This window comes from Zootoca vivipara, chromosome 7 (assembly GCF_965207765.1).
Source record: "Zootoca vivipara chromosome 7, rZooViv2.hap1.1, whole genome shotgun sequence".
Taxonomy (NCBI): Eukaryota; Metazoa; Chordata; class Lepidosauria; order Squamata; family Lacertidae; genus Zootoca; species Zootoca vivipara.
This window is the reverse complement of record NC_142590.1, coordinates 19,852,025-19,871,632: the sequence shown is the minus strand read 5'-3', so window position 1 is coordinate 19,871,632 and position 19,608 is coordinate 19,852,025. Positions and strand designations below refer to the sequence as shown.

The window sequence follows — 19,608 nt, the reverse complement described above, 5'->3', positions numbered from 1 at the left end:
TTGCTGTGACCAAGGTGTCACAGCCCTCTGAAGTATTTCCCCAATTTTGAATCCCTTTCCGCTTTTCAGAACTTGTTTCCGTGTTCCTACAAGTCGAAGAAAACTCAGCTGCTCTGTATAAAAAAAGAGGAGTTTTGCTATATTGTTACTATAATACAGCTCTGGTTATGACACGAATCTAAATTCATGAGGAATCCTGGATAGAAGAACTGCCAATATGGGTATATAACAGCAGCCATTTTTTTAGTAATAATGGGGAGCAACCAGAAATGCTCGAGTAGTTTATTGTAAAGTTCCTGGCAGTAACTTCTCTCTCTCAATCCGCCTTCTACTTTCTTATCTTTGGCCAGAATTGGAGCAAGGTCACCCCTCCAGAGAGCATGAACCCTGCCAAATTTCAGAAGGATAGCTGCAGAGACAAGGGTAGACATTATAGTTTTTGGATGAATGAAGAAGTAATCACTTAATCTTCCCTAGTGTGCTGTGGGCAAATTTGCTCCTGCAAAATTGCAAATAGATCCAGAGGTTTTTGTACTTGGCACCTTTAAAGGTGACTCTGGGATGAGAAGAAAAAGAAGGGGGGACTTTTTACCAGCTAGGGCTGGCCGCCACAAAGGAGGTATCTCTTCTCCCTCCACAATGTGGGAAAGTTCCTTAAGCTTAGAGATATAAGTTTTGCTCTCTGTCCTAAGTACTGGGACCGAAATGCACAGGTAAAAAATTAGAACTGACCCGTCAGTCACAATGGAACTCTTCCTTCAACTTGCCTCCTTCCCCCCATTGTCGCTTCCAAAATGGAAGAAAGGCAGGGTATAAAACTGACTTAAAAGTTTAAAGAGAAAAAACAATAGCCCAAACCCCAGGATTTTTGTTTTTAAAAAGGCTCACTGTTGTCAGGGCCGGATTTAGGTTTGATGAGGCCCTAAGCTACTGAAGGTAATGGGCCCCTTTATATGTCCAGCTGTCCTTGTCAACAACAAATTATCACTGTTTTTTGTGTTGAATATATGCTATATGGTAATTTATGGACCTAATAGGTATCTACAGCCATTTGCAAATAACAAAATATGCATTTTAGCAAAGTAATTGTTGAACTGAAATACAATTAAGAAGTATATTAACAGTGAAATACAATTAAGAAGTAGTCATACAAATGCTGCGGGTTGCGTACAACACGGGTTACGAACGCGCCGAACCCAGAAGTAATGGAACACATGCGTAGACGCGCCGAATGACGTCACGCACATGCGCAGAAGTGCCGAATCGCGCTGCAAGCACACGCAGATTCGGCGCTTCAGGTTAAGTACTGCTCTGGATGCGTACGGAGCTCCGGAACGGATCCCGTTCACATCCAGAGGTACCACTGTATATTAATAGTGAAATACTTATTAAGCTCGAACTTAACATGATTTTTTATTCATAACAAACTTAATAATGCAAACACATTGGCATTTGGCAATAACAAAAGTTCCTTTCGAAACACAATTTACAAAGACTCATAAATTTTTTTTGGGGGGGGGGGTAAGAGAGTGGGGCCCTAAGCTATAGTTTGTTTAGCTTATACGTAAATCCAGCACTGGCTGTTGTAAACATTATGAGGATTTGCTTCGGTGAAAGGAAGTGAGGAGGGAAACAGAAAAATTGGCATTGCCCAGCCAGATTCTTGCAAAATCTCTCGGTCTTCCCCTACTTCTGATATTCCCACTCATTACCCTCCATTTCTTCTTGTAGCTTGATCTTGCCGCATAGCCACTTTTCCTCTGGGATCTGAATTTATATCCACTTTTTGATCCAAACTATGTGTCAGCATGCAGGTAAAGAGGAGGCCGAATGCTGTTGGTACTACGGAAAATCTTTAAAGAAACAAGTTTCTGCAGATGAGCTCAAACAGCTACTTTCATGCTACGAGACGAATGGTGTGTATTCGGGACTTTGTCCCGGTATGTGGCTTTATGTTCTTAGTGGATTTAAAGGCACAAAATACCCTCAGATAAAAGTCTTAAATCACAAAGGTTGTAATAAAAGATTTATTCAAGAATAGAAAACAATTTAAAAGAATGTTAAGACAGAATATAGTAATTATTTTTTAATCGGCAAAAGCGAATACAAAATTCCTCATAGATCTATATGAGACTTGAGTATTATTTCACATCTTTAGGTCTCTAAATCTCAGGTATTTTACTTCAACTTTTTTCTCACAGATGACAAGAGTGTGTGTTTTTAAAATAAAAAATGAACATATATGATTTAGGAGTTTGTAGGGATGTTTAACCAAATAACTTTCATAATGAAGATACAATATTGTTTGAAAATACGCTGTGCGTGCATTACTAAGCTTCTGTCAAGCATTTTGAGCATATGATTATTTCCCATGATTTTCAGAAGCTTATTTTCTTTCTTTAAAGTGCCTGTTAGTTTCTGTCAGGTACAGCCTTTAATCCGGCGGCACGCTCACTTTTAAGGTCACTTTGAATCTCCCTAAACAGTTCTGCATTTCTGTATTGCTCATTTCAAACCTCTTTCTGCTTGCACCTTGGGTTTTCGCTGTTCTGAAGTCCAGTCCACAATTGCACAATAGGGTTGGAATAGCCTTCCAAGCAGATTTGGGGGGACGGTAGGGGGGCAATTCCTGTGCACACAGCGACTTTACTGGATACAATTCTTCGGCTCTAAATGCACGTGTAGAAAAAGGGATCGTGAACTCCAGTGACGCTGTGGAAAACCCTCAGATGAAACCACTTAACAGTTGACGCAGCTTGAGCCCAGCGTCTCTTCAAAGTATTCATTTCATGTAAACGGGCAAACACCTTTCTGCTGTTTGCCTTTACTTCCCACTTAACAGTCTCCTTTCCAGACCCAGGCATGCGCTCATGTGGAGAAACTTAACGCATGAATTGGCCATTAGCAAATTTCATTATTGCGCTGGTTCAAAATGTGCCTCTCTGATTCACAGGAAGTGATGTCAGCTATGTTTATCTGTGGTTGCCTGCTTCACAAATTACATTTGTCCACACCAGGGGTGCCAGCTTGCGAGGGCGATGGGTGGGGGGCTGATGTCACACATGATGTCAGAGCACCTGGAGGAGCCGGGGCAGAGCTGGACATGGCGGCCACACGGCTTCAAGAGCCAGTGGCTCCTCCTCCTTCTCCCACTCCATTGGCAGGGGGCTGCTTGGACCCTCCTTCCCCTCCACAGCGGGAGGAGGAACTGGCTATGGAAGCTGCACCACGCTCAGACCTCCTCCTGTTTTTTGGACATTGGGCCCCCCAAAATATTGGGGTGTGTGTCCCAAAAGGGCTCGGCCCAAGGGAGTCTGTGCCCCTGGTCCAAAGTAGCTTGCGGGGGACATCAAAATAAACAAACATATTGTACAAACTATCCTTTTGGCACTGTTACAATCATTAGATTTCACACAAAATACCTATCCATACCATACGGAGCACCAATAACTGTCCAAAGTCAACACACTTGGGATTCTTAAGAAACTCCATTTTGCACGAGTTTCATTTATGGCTCCTTAGATAAGCTGTGCTCTGTATAAGCTTCAAACTTTACTCCTTTTGGACATATCCCCATTTGCCGACAGTTGCTTCCCATATTACAGAAATTAATTTAGGCAGAAAGGACGTTCGGAAAAGAAAAGTTAGCATCGATAACCAATGAAAGGCCACCCCCATGTATTTAATAATAAAATAAGCAATAAAAGCATTTTATTTGAACATGATTTGTGCGTTTGTTGCATCCAAAACTTGGAAACATCCCTTTTGTTTTGTCAAAGAGAAAACCCTGTTTCCAATCAAATTCTGAGAAAAGATTAATCTACCAACAGCAGAAGCAGTTAAGAAATAAATGCTAGTAGCCTTCGTCTGGCAATGCCAGTGTAGTGGAATATGGCCTGTTATCAACATAGATTTCTCAATGCCGCACCAAAGAGCCAAAGTATGACAGTCTAGTATGACAGTCCCTAGCCTAATAATTTACAAACTAACCTACCCAGCCCGACAAAATGTAACAGCTAATCAGTACACTGACCGGTGATCAGAAAGGCCTATCGATCACACCTTGTAAGTGATCACACAATTCACACACTGAATTGTGAAATGTAGAATTTAAGGATACTTGCTAGCATAGCTAGCTTGATAGCAGTTTCAAAATTTAAACGATGCATCCGTGCATTAGTCCTCTTTATTTTAGATCCAGCAGCATGAAAGCAGGATTCTCCAAGTACGATTTCCACAAGTTGGAGAAACGGGACATGGTTGCGCCGTCGATAATTCTGTGATCGGCCGACCAGCTCACGTTCATGATCTGTGCTTTAAATATTTCACCTTTCGCATCAAACCGAGGAAGGCCCTAAAAAAATCCAGGAAGAAAAAGGAGAGAATACTAATGGAATACATCAGAACTCTCTTAACACATTTGGCTATTGCCCTGGATATGCAAGAGTCCCTGAAATTAGTCGGATTAGAGAGTTTCCCCTCTTGACTCTGAAAGCTTGCCTCACAAAACTGATAGTATCACTCAGAAAACAGTCAATTGTGATTCCCACCCCAAAGGCCTCAACTGACAGCAAATCTGCAATTGAGGAAAATGCTAGTATTTCAAGTTGCTTTTAACAGCACAATCGTGTGCATATTTGCTCAAAACCAATTCCCACTATGGGGCTTACGCCTTAGGAAGTTATGTTTAGGACTGCAGGCTTATTGAGCAATCCAAACCCATCTCCTAGTGTGCGGCTTTGTGGAGCAAGTGCTCATCCACAGCCCTGTCCCTTCATGGTGACTGCAGGACGATGCGCCTTTGTGAAACAGCAGCAAGACTGGTTCAAAATCTGGGCACTCGTCACAATCAGAACACTCTGTTTGAGTTTTCACTGCCCCTATGTGAAAAAACGCTTGCAGAGAGTCGTGGCCAGTGCTTTTTTCTTTCTTAAAAAATGTGTAGGGGTACTCTCATTTTCCTACTCATTTTGAAACACTGCCCCTCAATGAGGCCAAACTTAAAGAGTCACAAAATGTTTAGGGGTATGCATACCCCTGCGTACCCCCCAGAAAAAAAAAAGCAGCACTGGTCGTGACAATGCATTCAAAAAAGTATGGGAGTGATCAATACTGAATCAATACTGGAATTGTAGGTTTATAATTCAGAATCAACATACTTGTATTTTCCCAAGAGCGCCAATAGCTACTTCAGGAGGAAGAATTACGGGTTTTGTATAGGTACCGCCAATCTGGAAAAAAATTAAAATAAAATAAACAAACATTTTTTGGGGGATGACATCTGTATTGGGTGATCTTTAATCTGGGGAAAACAATCCCCTCCCCTTCTAAGCCCATTGGTGAAGCTGTGAATGTTGAGCATTTCCTTCGGTCGTTTGCTATGTGTGCTCGCATGTACACAACAGCATTACTCTTCATGGGGGGGGGGGCATACCACTCTCTCATATTCCAAATCCCCTGCCAGGAAGAGAAGCAACAGCAGACAGCAAGGTCAATTGATACTTTCGCCATCTCCACTCGTAGCTGTTTTCGCCACCCCTCCACTGCAGAGACCATCAGGCTCCACTGCCCTGTGATGAACAGGACTATCTACTTTGGCAGTGGTGGGTATCATCTAAGCCAGACATGGGGAACCCAATCCCTCCCAGATGTTGTTGGGATTCCAGCTCCCCTCAGCCCTAAGGGATGATGGGAGTTGCTAGTCTAATATTATTATCCATCTGTGGGAGCCTTTTTCAGCTTAAAAGTAGGGCATTTATATAACTAAATGTTCATTCATCTAACCCCCTGTCCTCCCAGGGGCTCAGTCCCCAAAGCTAGTCCAGTTTCTTCCTCCCCCTATGGGGTAATAGTTTGTGGCCTGGTTGCATTTAAAACAATATGGCTAGATATGTTTCTAGAGTTGGATTTTAAAAGGCAGTTTGAACTTACTGTGCCAATGTTGGAGAGTGTGAATGTTCCCCCGGTGAGGTCGCTTGTTCCCAGCTGATTTGCAGACCCCAGGCTCTGCAGGCGGTTTAATTCTGAAGCGACCTCATATACACTGCAGGCCTGGACATTCTTCACATTAGGGACAACTAGGCCTTGCCCTGTATCCATAGCAACTCCAATGTTGTGAGAAGCCTAGAATGAATGAATGAATGAATGAATGAATGAATATATAAAAAAAATATTTATCTTTGTTTTGGACAAAATAGAATTTCTATTCAAGATGTAAGAAGGCATGACCAATATATTCTCCCTTTCCTGCTCCACAACTGGACTTCAATTCATGCAATGCTAGATGCAGCCCAGTATTGTTAACTGAGCTGGAAAGGCATGGGTTCAAATTCCAAGTCTACCAGCAAAAGCTCAAAGGGTGGCTCTTGGGTGAATTGCTCTCTCCCTCAGGCTGACTTGCAGGGGTGTTGAGGATAAGATGGGGTTGGGGGAGGGGAACCATGTACGCTGCTCTGAGATCCTCAGAGATGTAACACTGGGATAAAATACAGGAGCATGCAAGCTGCAAACTGCTGTTCACGTACCCCCATAAGCACCCTGCTTGCTTGCAGTACAAACTATCATTTCCTGTATTTTGTTGGCATCAGTCTCGAGAGACAATGGAGTGTGCCTCCACGGGTGAAGTCAAACCACTGCATTAGCAGTACCTGAGTGACCTCCCTGGGATGCAAGCCTGGCTAGCGTGCATGGAGGTCCTGGGCTGCTCAGACAACAAGATGTTGTTGTCTCACTGATGCAGTCCAAAGCAATACGTTTGGCACCAACTTGGCTGCAGGGGTTGCCAAAAGGAGGCGTCCAAGACACAATCCAACCACCTTAGGGGCTCTATTCCAGATTTATGTTTGGTTTACTCCTTAGCCTTTTCTTCTCCTGAAGATATCCTGCACGACAGTGGAGGTTTAGGACCAGAGTTTTCCTTCTCCTCAATGGGCTCTCTTTCTAGGTTGATAAGCCCCATCTACCCCCCATGCAGAAACTGTCTTCTCGTCCCCTATTGGTCTCGTCCGCTCAATCCACTGGAGCCTGTCTTCACATGTAGGGGAAGTCTTTAACCCCAAGAATCTGAAGCCCATTGGCTCCCCTCACCTGGTTTAGCCGGCCAGTCAAAGCCATTCCTGGGGTGTGGCTGCTGTCGCATGCTGACAACTTCTAGGAGCCACAGGTGAGAGCTGAGTGTGTGTGTGGGGGGGGGGGATCCAAGGTGGACAAACTACCCCACAAAGAGCACAACATGTCCGCCATATCTAATCATCATAAAACAAAGCTGGACCTCCCTTAAGAATGTAACAGAAATGTCAGTATACAAACCTTGTAAGTGATGTTTTGGCAGTTTTCATCCAGCGAAGCATTAAGGATCGGATAATGTAATAAGGCTAAAGAAGCGGCCTGTTGAATATTGTTTAAGAAAGACAAATGTGATTATTCTAGGAGCCAGAGCAAGAGGCTGCATGCCTCAGAAACTGTGCAACAAAGCTTCTGCATATGTGCACAAAGGGAGACAGATGGACAGAGGAATCCAGTTGCCGCCCTGGCATTCACAAGAAAGGTTGTTGCTCAGTGGTAGAGCACCTGTTTTTCATGCAGAAAGCTCCAGCATCTCCAGGTAACCCTGTGAGAGATGCCTGTCCAAAACCCTGGAGAGACACTGCCAATCAGTGTTGACTTTACTGAGCAAGATGGACCAATGGTCTGACTCAGTATAAGGCAGCTTCCTATGCTCCCAAGAGTTTCTGATTGAGCAGAGGTGCCTACTAATGCAAGAGGAGGGGATTTTTTTTGGCCAATTCTCCTTTCTCACTTCCACCCTCCTTCTGCCCTGTTCTGTCCTCCAACTCACTGGAGATGAGGGAAGAGGGAATGGTCAGAAATCATCTTCCCCTCCTCTTCCAATAGCAAATGCCTCTGCTGGATCAAATGCCCTTCTGTGAGCTGGATTCCACCCCACCCCCCCAACAAACACTCAAAATCACACCCCTCATTTAAATAAATGTGCTTAAAAGCCCATCGGCTTTTCTTTATCTAGCATTTCAGTGGAAATGTCTCCAATCAGAGTAAGAAATTTCTGGTATTCAATGGATAAAATTATTGGATGGAAGATCCTTTTTGTTAATTACAACATTATTGTGAACCACCCTGAGATCTTTTGATGAAGGGTGGTATATAAATCAAATAACAACAACAACAACAATTTGTAATACACCCCCACCCATTTTGGATTTTGAAAGAGGACCGTGACTACGCCTCATACTTCTGGAAATATTTTGAGAGGCATGAAAAATCAGGCGTTTGGTTTTTTTTTTAAAAAAGGTCAGTCTATTGTTGCAGCCATGCATATATGCAAAGCTAAATATCTTGTCAGTGTAACAGCCTGTAAGAAGGAGTATTGTCTACCAATTAAAGGACTCTTATTATTTATTATATACGGTAGATTTCTGTACTGACCTTCAATAAAAATCATCAGGACATAAAAACACACACATTTTTTTACTACATTAATTATCTCCCTTGAAACTTATTACAATTTGATGCAGTTGCATCTTACCAAAACTATTGTACAGACAGCTTAAGATTCATACAAACCCCTCTCGTTTCACATAAGCACGGCCTGCTGGTTCCGGCTCACCTTTAAAAAGAAAGGCATGAAGGTGAGTTTAATTCCACGTTCGAGTGCTACAGGTTTCAGCTCCTCTCTCAGCCGGACAAGTTGCGTGAGATCAATCTCGTCGCAATAACCGAAGTGAGGAATTTTCAGCGCTGCAGACATGGTTTTCACCATGACCTTCTGGAATCCTGGAAATAAGGGGGAGAAGAAGAAAAAATACGCCCAGTGATGTCCCGATTTCCTGCCTTGTTTTCCATCATCCTTAAAAATTATTTAACAAAATTTATATGCCACTTAACTGACGACGATGACAACCTCAGACATAGGCATCACACTATTAAAAAGGCTAAATATTGCAGTTGGGACTACAGTGGTAATTTGGTTCTCAAACGCCTTGGTTCTCAAACGCCAAAAACCCGGAAGTGTGTGTTCCAGTTTTCGAACATTTTTCAGCAGCCGAACACCCAATGTGGCTGTCGGCTATTGTTTCCGGGGCACCTGCACCAATCAGAAACTGCGCTTGGTTATCAAACATTTCGGAAGTCAAACGGACTTTCGGAACGGATTAAGTTTGGCTCTTTTGTTTTTGCTATTTATTTTGCATTTTTGTTTTTGAGGCTTTTAAGGTTAATTTGTTTTTGTGACTGTGTGGAACCCAGTTCAGCTACTGATTGATTGACTGATTGATTGATTGTGTGACTGCGGAAATGGATAAAAGCCCCCCATCCAAACAATGACTATCATCAGTGCAGGTAAGAAAAAACATAATTTTAATTTTTTATCATCTACAATACTCTCTTATTTATTTTATAGTACAGTACATTGATTGTTGCTTTCATTTTATGGATCAATGGTCTTGTTAGATAGTAAAATTCACGTTAAATTGCTGTTTTTAGGGGTTTAAAAAAGTCTGGAACGGATTAATCCGTTCTGCATTACTTTCTATGGGAAAGCGTGCCTTGGTTTTGGAACGCTTTGATTTTGGGACGGACTTCCGGAACGGATTAAGTTTGAGAACCAAGGTACCACTGTACAGTATGACATAGGAGAAACACTGGGGTGTGGGGGGGCATATGATAAAATAGCTTATTTATTTGGAGAAGACTACAGTACATTATGAATGTATTTGTCCATTGAACAGATTAGAGCATCCAAGTACTGTTGAAGCTAAGTGGGCACAGACTTTATCAATGCCTGGATGGGAGATGTTTTGAGAACGACGCCTGGCCATATCTATGGTCTGAGACTATGGTGGGGCCCTCGGTCTATGAAGGGAGGCATCCCCACCCACCACTATGTTGGCATTGCACCGCAACAGGGTGTTGTTCTCCCCTGCCCTGTTGCATGGTGACGTCACTGAATGCCAAGGCTTAGGGAAGTCTTACCAAGACAGTGTCTGGATTAATTTTCCGGGAGTCAGGAAGACAACCCGGTAATTCCTGATTAATGCGAGAATAGATGGGAGGGAGGGAGCAGTCCTGTCAATCTCTGGAAGCTTCCGTAAGTATCATCGCCTGAATGAGCTTCCCCCAAAAATCTGCATTGCCATTTTCCTGGATTCATCTCTAATTGTAACAAAAATTTGCAGCACATCCCTCAACATCCTACTGGGATTACAAGTGGAAAAACACCAGCAGTGTGCTTCGCCACGAATGCAGAAACAAATATTCATGTTTGACTTGTTCAGTTGCCCTTTACAAAAATTTTACGCATGCTGTTCTGTATTAGATCCTCAGGTTTCATTTATTTATTTACCTGAAACGGCCACTGTTTTATCTTTCTGTGAAATTACGACTGGTTTGGAAATGGGCAGAGGGATTCTTGGTGTCTTTGGCATATCCGCTGCAGGCTTCGGTGTCGGTGCGACAATTTCAGGTTTTGGCGATAGAGGTAAAATAGCTCCTGTCTGTTTGGCCAAGTAATTGAGAATGTCTTCTTTGAGGATACGGTTATCTTTCCCTGTTCCAATGACTTCGCTCAGTTTAATCTGAAAGATAAGAGCACCAGCTAAAGAATTCTGGATATAGGGCATGAGCAGAGGGAACATGTCGTTTTTATTGCAATGGCAAAAGAAAATGTGAAAGAAGGGAGGCAAGTTAAACGTTTGAAGAATACGTGGGCCGTTTCCAACTTAGGCATCCCCTCAGTGCAAGCAACTCCACTTGCCACAACAGAACTTGCCCTCTCTTGCCCCCATGCACCCCCCAGATTTCCTTTGCAGAAATGGAAATCCTTGCACTGATGAGATAAATTGGTTAGATACTGCCCTCTGCAAATATTTATAGGTACTTCATTAACACTGAATCCGCATGTGTACAGGAATATAACCTGAAAGCATCTAATATTGTAGGATTGTTGAAGCTAAGTGAGTGTGGACCTCGGACCGATAATCCACCCCCTCCCCAAGGAATCCACATGCCCCTTAAATTGGTGTACGCATACATGCAACTGAATAGGGTGAACTAAAAATTCTGTATCATCCATTTGCTCAAGGCTACCCAGGAAATGTGCTGTGACAAAAGATCCACACACAATTCCACTGAGGCTGCTAAAAGTCCAGAGAAGAAAGGATTTAACAGGAGATAATCTTCAAATATTTGATGGGCTGACACATCAATAAAGAACAAATTTGGTTTTTGTTGCTCCAGAGTGCAAGGCCCGAACCAACGGGTTTAACTTATTGGTTAACTACAAGGCAGCTCGCTTCAGTGAAAAGGAAACACACATTGTTTTCCATGGCAAGGCGGCGGACGGCAGGAGTTGCCAAGGTTTTGTGGCCTTTAATCTCCTGGTGGGTCTGCTCTTCGTGAGACACGGCAGGGGTTTCGACCACGTCCTCTTCGGAAGCGACATCTGCAGGTTGGAAGCAAAGGGGTTAACTTTAAAACGCAGCAGTGAAAGCGGCTGTCAAGGGGAAAGAGAACGTGGGTCCAGTGACAACGCTGCCACCCGTTTATTTCGCTTAAGCTTTGGCACGTGTGAAACGAGACCATTCGCATGTTTAGATTACGGCATGGTGGTTCCTTCCTTCACACATCACTGGAGTGATGTGGGACAACACTCCAAGGGAGGCAGCTTCCAAGTCGCCCTCAGCCTGCGCTGGTCTCTGGCCAGGGTGCAAAGATATGTACAATTAGCTCCGTGCATTCAAAGGGACTTTAGGCTTGTGGCTCTGCAGCAACGGTGCATCATTGCATAGCAGACAGCAAACGGCTTTTGAGACATCCCAAAGCAGTTTGTGACACGGTCTGGGTTTGTAGGTACAGGAATCCAGGGTTTCCCACTATCAGAACGAGCAGCAGTCTTGTGTGTGCCTATCTCCCCTCTCCTCGTCTTCTGCATGCCAGCAGGACAAGATCGGAGGCTTCTGATTTTAAACCACTGTGACGTACAAATGGAGGGAACTATGGCTTCGGTTCTGAGAACAAGCTAGGACCTGAAAGTATGGTTTGATCCTGCCTTATTTTCACCAACCAGGATTTAACCAGGCCAGAATTTCCCAGGTTTCAGATTCCATAGTGGTTTCTAGAACATGCAAGGCAGAAGCCTCCAACCTGCTCCTTTGGCCTGCAAAAGAGGAAGAAGGGGAGAAGCTGCAAGCTCAAGACTTGTATATGGCAACAAGAAATAAGAACCCGAGTCTGTTGCTCAAAGCCCTTGCACACACTTATGGTTCTCTGAATCCTTACTTCTGTTTTTAACGTAACTGAGTGATTAGGCTCTAAAAATGAATTGAGAAGCACATAACTCCCCCCCCCCCTGGCAACTGCCTAGTGAAGAACCTCCTGCAACTTGCAAAGCACTTGGAAACAAGAACTGGTTTTATTTTTTTAAAATCCGCATTTACCTATTTCACATTTGTTCCTATGAGACTAATACAGACATCCTGGAAGAATGTTGAAATCCATTGACGTTACCTTTCAAGGCAGCTGTTTCTATATCCACGAGCGGTTTCCCCACATGGGCAATTTCGTCTAAGTTGTAATGGAGTTTTCTAATGATGCCGTCGTAACGGCTGGTGATGGTGACAGAGGCTTTATCGCTTTGTACTTCACAGATGCTGTCAAACTGTGAGACGACGTCGCCTTCTTTTACATACCTAAAGGAAAAGAAAGACCTGCATAACATACACGACGGAGAAGCCAGTGGCATTGAGTAAAATCGTGGTGTGCTGATGTTTCAGGAAAGAAGCTGCTCTTCCTCAGCTTCTCTCCGATTGCTGTGGCAACCTTGATTTATGTGGGGGCCCTAGTGTAGCTCAGCCCCCCCCCCTTCAAACTGCACACTCAGTTTTATGTTTCCTGGCACAGTGTGTGGAAAGTCCCTCTGGTTGAAAGAGCTTGTTCAAGAAAGTGGTTGAAGTCCACCTTCCCATCCTCCTCTAATTCTGGCGAATTGGTAGTACCTCATGTCTCACTGTTATCATCCGTGGATACAGAAAGATGTTTCCAAAATTATGTGGAAGTATTCTTTAGTCGGACGCATGCAGAATGCTACCCCAAGTTACACTCTTGAAATTAGTGGCCTTCAAATATGAGGGACCATTTCTCCCCATAACGGGCCATGCGCAAGTCATCGTCAGAAAATGGGGCTCTGCTCTATATGGCTCAACACTTGCCAGACGACAACAGTGATGGCTAGGAGCAGAACTTTAATCTGTAGACTGCAAGCTTTGGAGTGCTCTGCCTATCAAGGTCCTTTTCTTTGTATGTGTATTTTGTGAGAGGCCTCTCGACACAATGCAATGCCTGTCTTAACACAACTTGAACATCCTTTCCAACTTGTCAGGGAAGTGCAAAGCGACGGGAGTCTTGTGGCACGAAGCGAGTGAACCTACCATTCTTTCACTGTCACCTCCGTAATCCCTTCTCCAATATCGGAGAGCTTGAACTGGACAATTTGGCCATGTGACACTTGGAGGGGGAAAAGGCAAGGGAACAAATGTCAAACAAAACAACAGAACATCAGCATGGAGTAGCTCTACGTACAGACTATAAATTCTTACGTTACATTAGAGTCACGTCCCAACAACTGCTGATTAGAAGTGCAATACTGTGCCCACTTTCTAACCTACAGGTGAAACTCGGAAAATTAGAATACAGTGGTGCCTCGCTTAACGAATGCCATGCTTAACGAAATTTTCGCTTAACGAAAGGTTTTTTCTAGCGGAGGTTGCCTCTCTAGACGAATTCGTTTTCGTCTAGCGAATCGCGGTTTTCCATAGGAATGCACTGAAATTCAATTAATGCGTTCCTATGGGCAAAAAAAAATTCAATGCATTCCTAAGGGATTCGCTAGACGAATTTTTTCGTTATGAGAAAAGACCCGTGGAACGAATTAAATTCGTCTAGCGAGGCACCACTGTATCATCGAAAAGTGCATTTATTTCAGTAACGCAACTTAAAAGGTGAAACCAATATATGAGATAGATGCATGACATGCAAAGCAAGATATGTCAAGCCTTTATTTGTTGTAATTGTAATTATTTGTCGTTAGGTGGGTCAATTATAAATAGAATGTAATTAATGAAATGTAATAGTGATGTTGATTTTTGTATTATTGTAACTATTTGTTTTATTACTGTGGAATTTCCAAAAGAAAGCATTTGTAAAAATAAAAAATAAGTTGCATTACTGAAATAAATGCACGTTTCTTTGATATTCTAATTTTCCGAGTTTCACCTGTACTTATTACATTTAAAACTCAATCTTCTTCACTTGTTGAATCAAGTACATAGGTACACAGGGTTCTCAGGCAGTCTCCCATCAGCCCTGCTTGGTTTCAGCAATTTATATTTATGTAGATATTTATAAACCTCACTTTCCTAAAGTATATTAAAGGAGGCTCAATGCACACAAAACATAATAAAACCACTCCCATAAAACCCAAGCAGAAATATCAACAAAACATCAGCTGGTACTGGTTGGTTAAAATTCTGATTGTGAAGACCTGTCTGAACAATTTTCAGAAGACATGAAAGAAGCCAGGGACACTGCCTGCCAAACCTTTAGTGGCAGGCAGTTCCGCAGGGCAGAGCTTGCTCCATGAAATACTTGGTCTCTAGTGAAGGCATGGGGAACCACCAGCAGTGCCCCATCAGAGGATCTCGGTAATTTGAGGTGGAGTAAAAGCTATCAGACAGTCCTTATGATACTTTGGGTCCATGTTGTTTTGGGCTCTGTGAATTAACTATGTATTGCTGCATCGTTTACCTCAAGACTGTATTCAGTGACGCTTACTGCAGAATGGAGTGCTTCAGGGTTTCAGCTACTCCATCCTATTCAAACCCCACCACCAGTTTTTGGCTGCCATTTTGGCTATATAAGTCCTGGCACTTGGAGAATTGAGATTGCTCCAAGTATATATGTTGATCCTTCCTTGATTGCTTGCCTCTCTTTGGAGTGACAAGAACTCCTAATAAAATAAAAACAATTTTATGTGTGAAAGAAACTCACCAATAGTTGTTCTGAACAATCGGTGTGGATTTCGATACCTCCATGAGGGCTTGTCAAGCTCACAATTGTATTTTGCCTTTAGCGAACGGAAGTTACTGTACAATCTAATATGATGGACGCAGAGCTGGCAAAGGAAACAAAAACCAAGCCTTAGAGACAAGCACAACTGAAATCACCGCTTATTCTCTTCTTTCAATTTGTCAGAAGCGCACAGAAGCAACTTATTATTGGGGGAGAAAAAGTACAATTAAAGTTAGCAGATGTTATCATTTGCATCTTACTCATTGTTATTGCTTTGTTTCAGAAGGCAAATTCTGCCATATTGTGTGTTCATTGGAAGTTAACAAAAAAGTGAAGATTTGTCCTCAAGATCCTGAGGGGACTGTACAGAGGAAATGTAAACAACCATATTAAAAACTACCATCAGATTCCACTAGCTCTGTCCCCTTCTCTTCAGTTTTGGGCAATATCAGGAAATGTACGTCCACAGTGCATCTATGGATGATGCTCCAGCACTAAAGAGGTAGCCATTTTGTATCTTACAAGCTCATCAGAGCTTTGAAGGGGTGACCAAGAAAAAAACCACACCAGCAATCTGCCTAACCTCAGCTGTGGTCCCAATCACTACAAGACAGTACTGTTTACCAAAATCACAACTAGATTAATGCCGCAATTGGGTCAAAATCAGCAGTGAGAAGGTGCAACTGATTATCTTCCATAGGTGCTTACTTACTTAGGGCAAAGATACGTAATCTTAATGCCAATGTTATTCTCGTTGGATATAAGCTGCATGTATTTGCTTATTACTTTCTTAGTGAAATAGTGGGAAGGGAGGGAGAATTCCTCTGCCGAGGTTCTCAAGCTGTGGAAGAATGCAAAGGAGCAGGTGCGCTGCAGAAGATCTTCTTTTGAGAAGCTGGAGGGATGCTCAGCTCAGCCACAGAAAGGCATCAGGTCTCATCCATTCATCAATGGTGGGAGGAGTCACAGAGGGTATCCTGCCCCCCCCAAGTCCAGTTTTGAAGTCATTAGGACAGTGAGAGAGCATCTGCAGAATAATCTACAAGGCACCGTTTTTCCATTTCAAAAACTGCACAATACTCAAAAAGTTGTTGCTTTGCACAGCTTCCCAAAAGAGATCAAGATGCCTTAGAATCAACCTAAAATGGTTTAAAACAACAGTTAACTGCTGGGATTCCTAATAAGGAAGTGCATCAGGTCCCGCAAAGTACCTCAAGCATTTCACATAGCAAAAACTGAGAAATGATCTTCTTGACAGATCCAGCAAAGAGGATACCTGTATGGGAAAGTTGGCAATTATATGTTTAAATGTGGTACCTTTAACTCCGAGTAAAGAATATTCAAACTCTCTTCCCTCCTATACTAGGAAGAAATTTACAGGACCATCCGCACGTCATTCCATGTTATTGGTTCTTCTGCAATGCTTCCCCAATGTTAGCCCATTGTGGCCATTGGGAGGGGGAGTATTGCGGGACAAAAAAAATTGACCTGAAAATTTGTGGTATAGTTACAGGATTTCAGCAGGACGTTAAGGGACTTGCACTGACTGGAAATGAAGTAGTTGTATGTCCACTCTAAAAACATTTGCAAGTGTAAACAGTATTGGTGGTGTGGTCATGTATAACCACCGCAATACCATCATAAGCACAAATCACCCCTGTTTCTCCAAAAATAAGACATAGCCATAAAATAAGCCATAGCAGGATTTTTAAGCATTCAAGGAATATAAGCCATACCCCGAAAATAAGACATAGTGATAGGCGCAGCAGCAATGCCGGCCGCGGCAAGAGGAGGAAAAAATAAGGTATCCCCTGAAAATAAGCCATAGTGTGTGGTTTTTTGGAGGAAAAATATATATAAGATGGTGTCTTATTTTCGGAGAAACACGGTAAAGTATTGAAATTGGCAATCAGCGTATTAACTATTTTCTGAAGTAAACTTCTGCCAAAACTTTTTTATACAATCTGACATCAAAGCAGACTGCAGCGGCATCTCAACTCACAAATCCTGCAAACCGCATGCAAACTTGCACCAGACATTAAATGGAATCAAAACACCGCACCCAGATCCACACAGCAGGGTTGTTCTTATTCCCAATCCTTTACATTGGGATTAAGTATCGGGCTATCATACAATAGCCACAGCTCACAGTGGAATTCAATGGAATTATCAAAGAAGCTTAGACTTAACTAAGCACATGCATATCGTTTATCAATTCAGGTTATCAAGTTCCGACTGTATGCCAAGTTAATCTGCACGTGTGTAGATAGGAATCAAGTGAAGGATGTACTTGCAGTTAGTCCTACGGTATGTGGCGCAATGGGTCTGGCTGTTAACCAGATGGTTGGTGGTTTGAGTCCACCCAGGGATGGCTGTGGGCAGGATTCCTGCATTGCAGGGGGTTGGACTAAATGACCCTTGGGGTCCTTTCCAACTCTATGATATCAGTACTGTTTGTATAGATTGCTTGGGGACCATACATAAGCTGCCCTGAGCTCTTCAGAGGACCAAGTGCAAAACATAAACAACTTGACATTTTAAACCATCATTTCCTGGGTTTTTGTTTTTCACATTTCTAAATATTCATCATGTAACCTCAGGCAGCATGCATGGGGCTTCCAAGACGTCTCCCAGTCAGGCACTGACCAGACCTAGACTCAGCAGAATGGGGACCTTGCCTGTCTTCAAACCACCAGTATTTGTTCCAACATCTGCGATCTACCCAGAGGTATGCTGCCCCTGTACATGGAAGCTCCATCAAGCCACCAGCACTAACAGTGGTTGGAAAACATCTTTCATTAACAAATGTGACTATAAACCACTGCTGTTGTTTTCAAAAGCCTTATATACAAATGGGAGTGCGGCAAGGCAGATTTTATACTGGGAAGTTTCAGGGAGCTAAGACAGCAGCACTGGTAGGGGGTGTTGAATTCTTCAACTTCCAACTTCCAAAACTGAGGAGTGCTTAAAAAGTTGCAAGGCAAAAGATATTTCGGTTAAATCAATATAATTTAGCTTTGCTGGTTAAGCAATATGTGCAACAAATTGCACAGAAACCATTAAAAAGGATTGGTGTTATATATGTTGTTATTCTTATTCGCTATCGCCTTACATTCTCAGATGTAAGATTAATATGATTTTAGTTCTGCAAAACTACCGGTAGTTTATGTGCTTTTTTTAAAAAAATGGAACGCAGATCTACCAAGCCAAATGTAGTCCGGTCACAAAAATAAGAGCAGATTTGAACTCCTCACACCTCAAAAACGTATTTTAAAGACCTCCTCATGGGAGAAATCTGCAAAATTTTAGTTCAACCCCCCTAAGATGACACGCTCTACCCACTGCAGTAGTAGCAGCGATTTCTTAAGGTGTTACCGACAGGGACGCTTTTGGGAGGGGGGTGGGGAGGAGGATCGAGCCCAGTTCCCCACTTTTGACGACCCGGATTCAGGTGACCCTTCAGATCCTTGCAACCCGCCTTGAGCAACCATATGGAGGGCAACCAAGGCGCTCAAACACCCGCAATTATTAGCAGATTTCAAGGCAAAGTCCTCCCAGATCTCTTGCTTTCTACAGAGGAGGACCGCTGTGGCGCGGGATCGACTGAGAAGCTGCTCTTAAACACCCCCACCCCTAACCCCCCCTCGCCTATTTCTCATGGGCTTCACTGCACTGCCCCCTTACCAGGCGCCCCGTCGCCTTGTAAAAGCTCCTCAGCCCGACGGCTGCCGCCATCTTATTCCGGGGGAGGGAAGACAAGAGAGAGAGACCCTCGCCTCCACACCCCTCCCACCTGGCAGCCAATGGGATCGCACGATTTGAGCCCGGTAGCCAATTAGACGTTGGAAGGCTGCCCCCGCCCCCTTGAAGGTCTACTATTTCTCTCTCTCCAATGAATGGTTGAGAGAGGGAGGCGCTTAGCTTGGAAGGTAAGCGAGAATCGTTATGGACAGCCGCAAGCAGCCGAGCGGCACAGAACTCTTCGGCAGCGCACGAAGCCGGGTATATACAGTATTTTAGAAGGAAGAGACTTTCTTGTGGCATCGCTAATACACACACGCAAATACACATGTCTCAGCTTAATCTACTTAAATCACAGGGTTATTGTGGAGAATGTGGAGGAGAAAAAAACCTCCTCCTTGGAGAAAAAGCGGGATCTAAAGTAAAATCACAGAATTGTAGAGTTGGAAGGGACCACACGAATCATCTGCTCCTGCAATAAGGAACAATGTTTCTGCACTGTCGTATACAGTACCCTGTTCAGGGCTGGCGCTTGAGGCGAATCCCTCCCTGCCATGGGAACAAGGTGTGAATCAAGATCTACATCGGGGAGCGAAGATCTGCATCAGGATCTGCTGCCCCTGTGGACTGTACCACTCAAGGTGGTCGCCTTACCTTCTTGCCTCAAGGGTGGGGTCGGCCGGATCCTATTGCTGCTCAAACCGAATAAAAGCAAGTCGAAGCACAGTCAGGAAAGACTACGCTGCGGTATTTGTTCTAGCATTTTAACTTTTTGCCCGCACTGGTTGC

General features: G+C 43.4%; 1 protein-coding gene across 1 annotated transcript; it reads right to left on the bottom strand.

The window, feature by feature from the left end:
- Nucleotides 1-2,013: 2,013 nt before the first annotated feature.
- On the bottom strand, nt 2,014-18,889 carry DBT (dihydrolipoamide branched chain transacylase E2). Its single transcript, XM_035122745.3, has 11 exons — nt 18,763-18,889; nt 15,058-15,181; nt 13,440-13,515; nt 12,520-12,701; nt 11,328-11,455; nt 10,358-10,589; nt 8,624-8,790; nt 7,309-7,386; nt 5,932-6,123; nt 5,160-5,231; nt 2,014-4,354 (listed from the first exon to the last, which is right to left on the bottom strand). The coding sequence occupies exons 1-11, from the start codon at nt 18,811-18,813 to the stop codon at nt 4,187-4,189; spliced, it is 1,470 nt and encodes a 489-aa protein (XP_034978636.3). The 5' UTR covers nt 18,814-18,889; the 3' UTR covers nt 2,014-4,186.
- Between the last annotated feature and the right edge of the window lie 719 nt (nt 18,890-19,608).

What these genes read in the sequence shown, in the direction of transcription:
- DBT (XM_035122745.3), bottom strand. Translation starts at nt 18,813, where the DNA reads ATGGCGGCAGCCGTCGGGCTGAGGAGCTTTTACAAGGCGACGGGGCGC. An exon ending in GAGGTGACAGTGAAAGAATG is followed by an intron (nt 12,702 to 13,439) that starts GTAGGTTCACTC and finishes CTTTTCCTTTAG; the next exon opens with GTATGTAAAAGAAGGCGACG. An exon ending in CACTCTCCAACATTGGCACA is followed by an intron (nt 5,232 to 5,931) that starts GTAAGTTCAAAC and finishes ATTTTTTTCCAG; the next exon opens with ATTGGCGGTACCTATACAAA.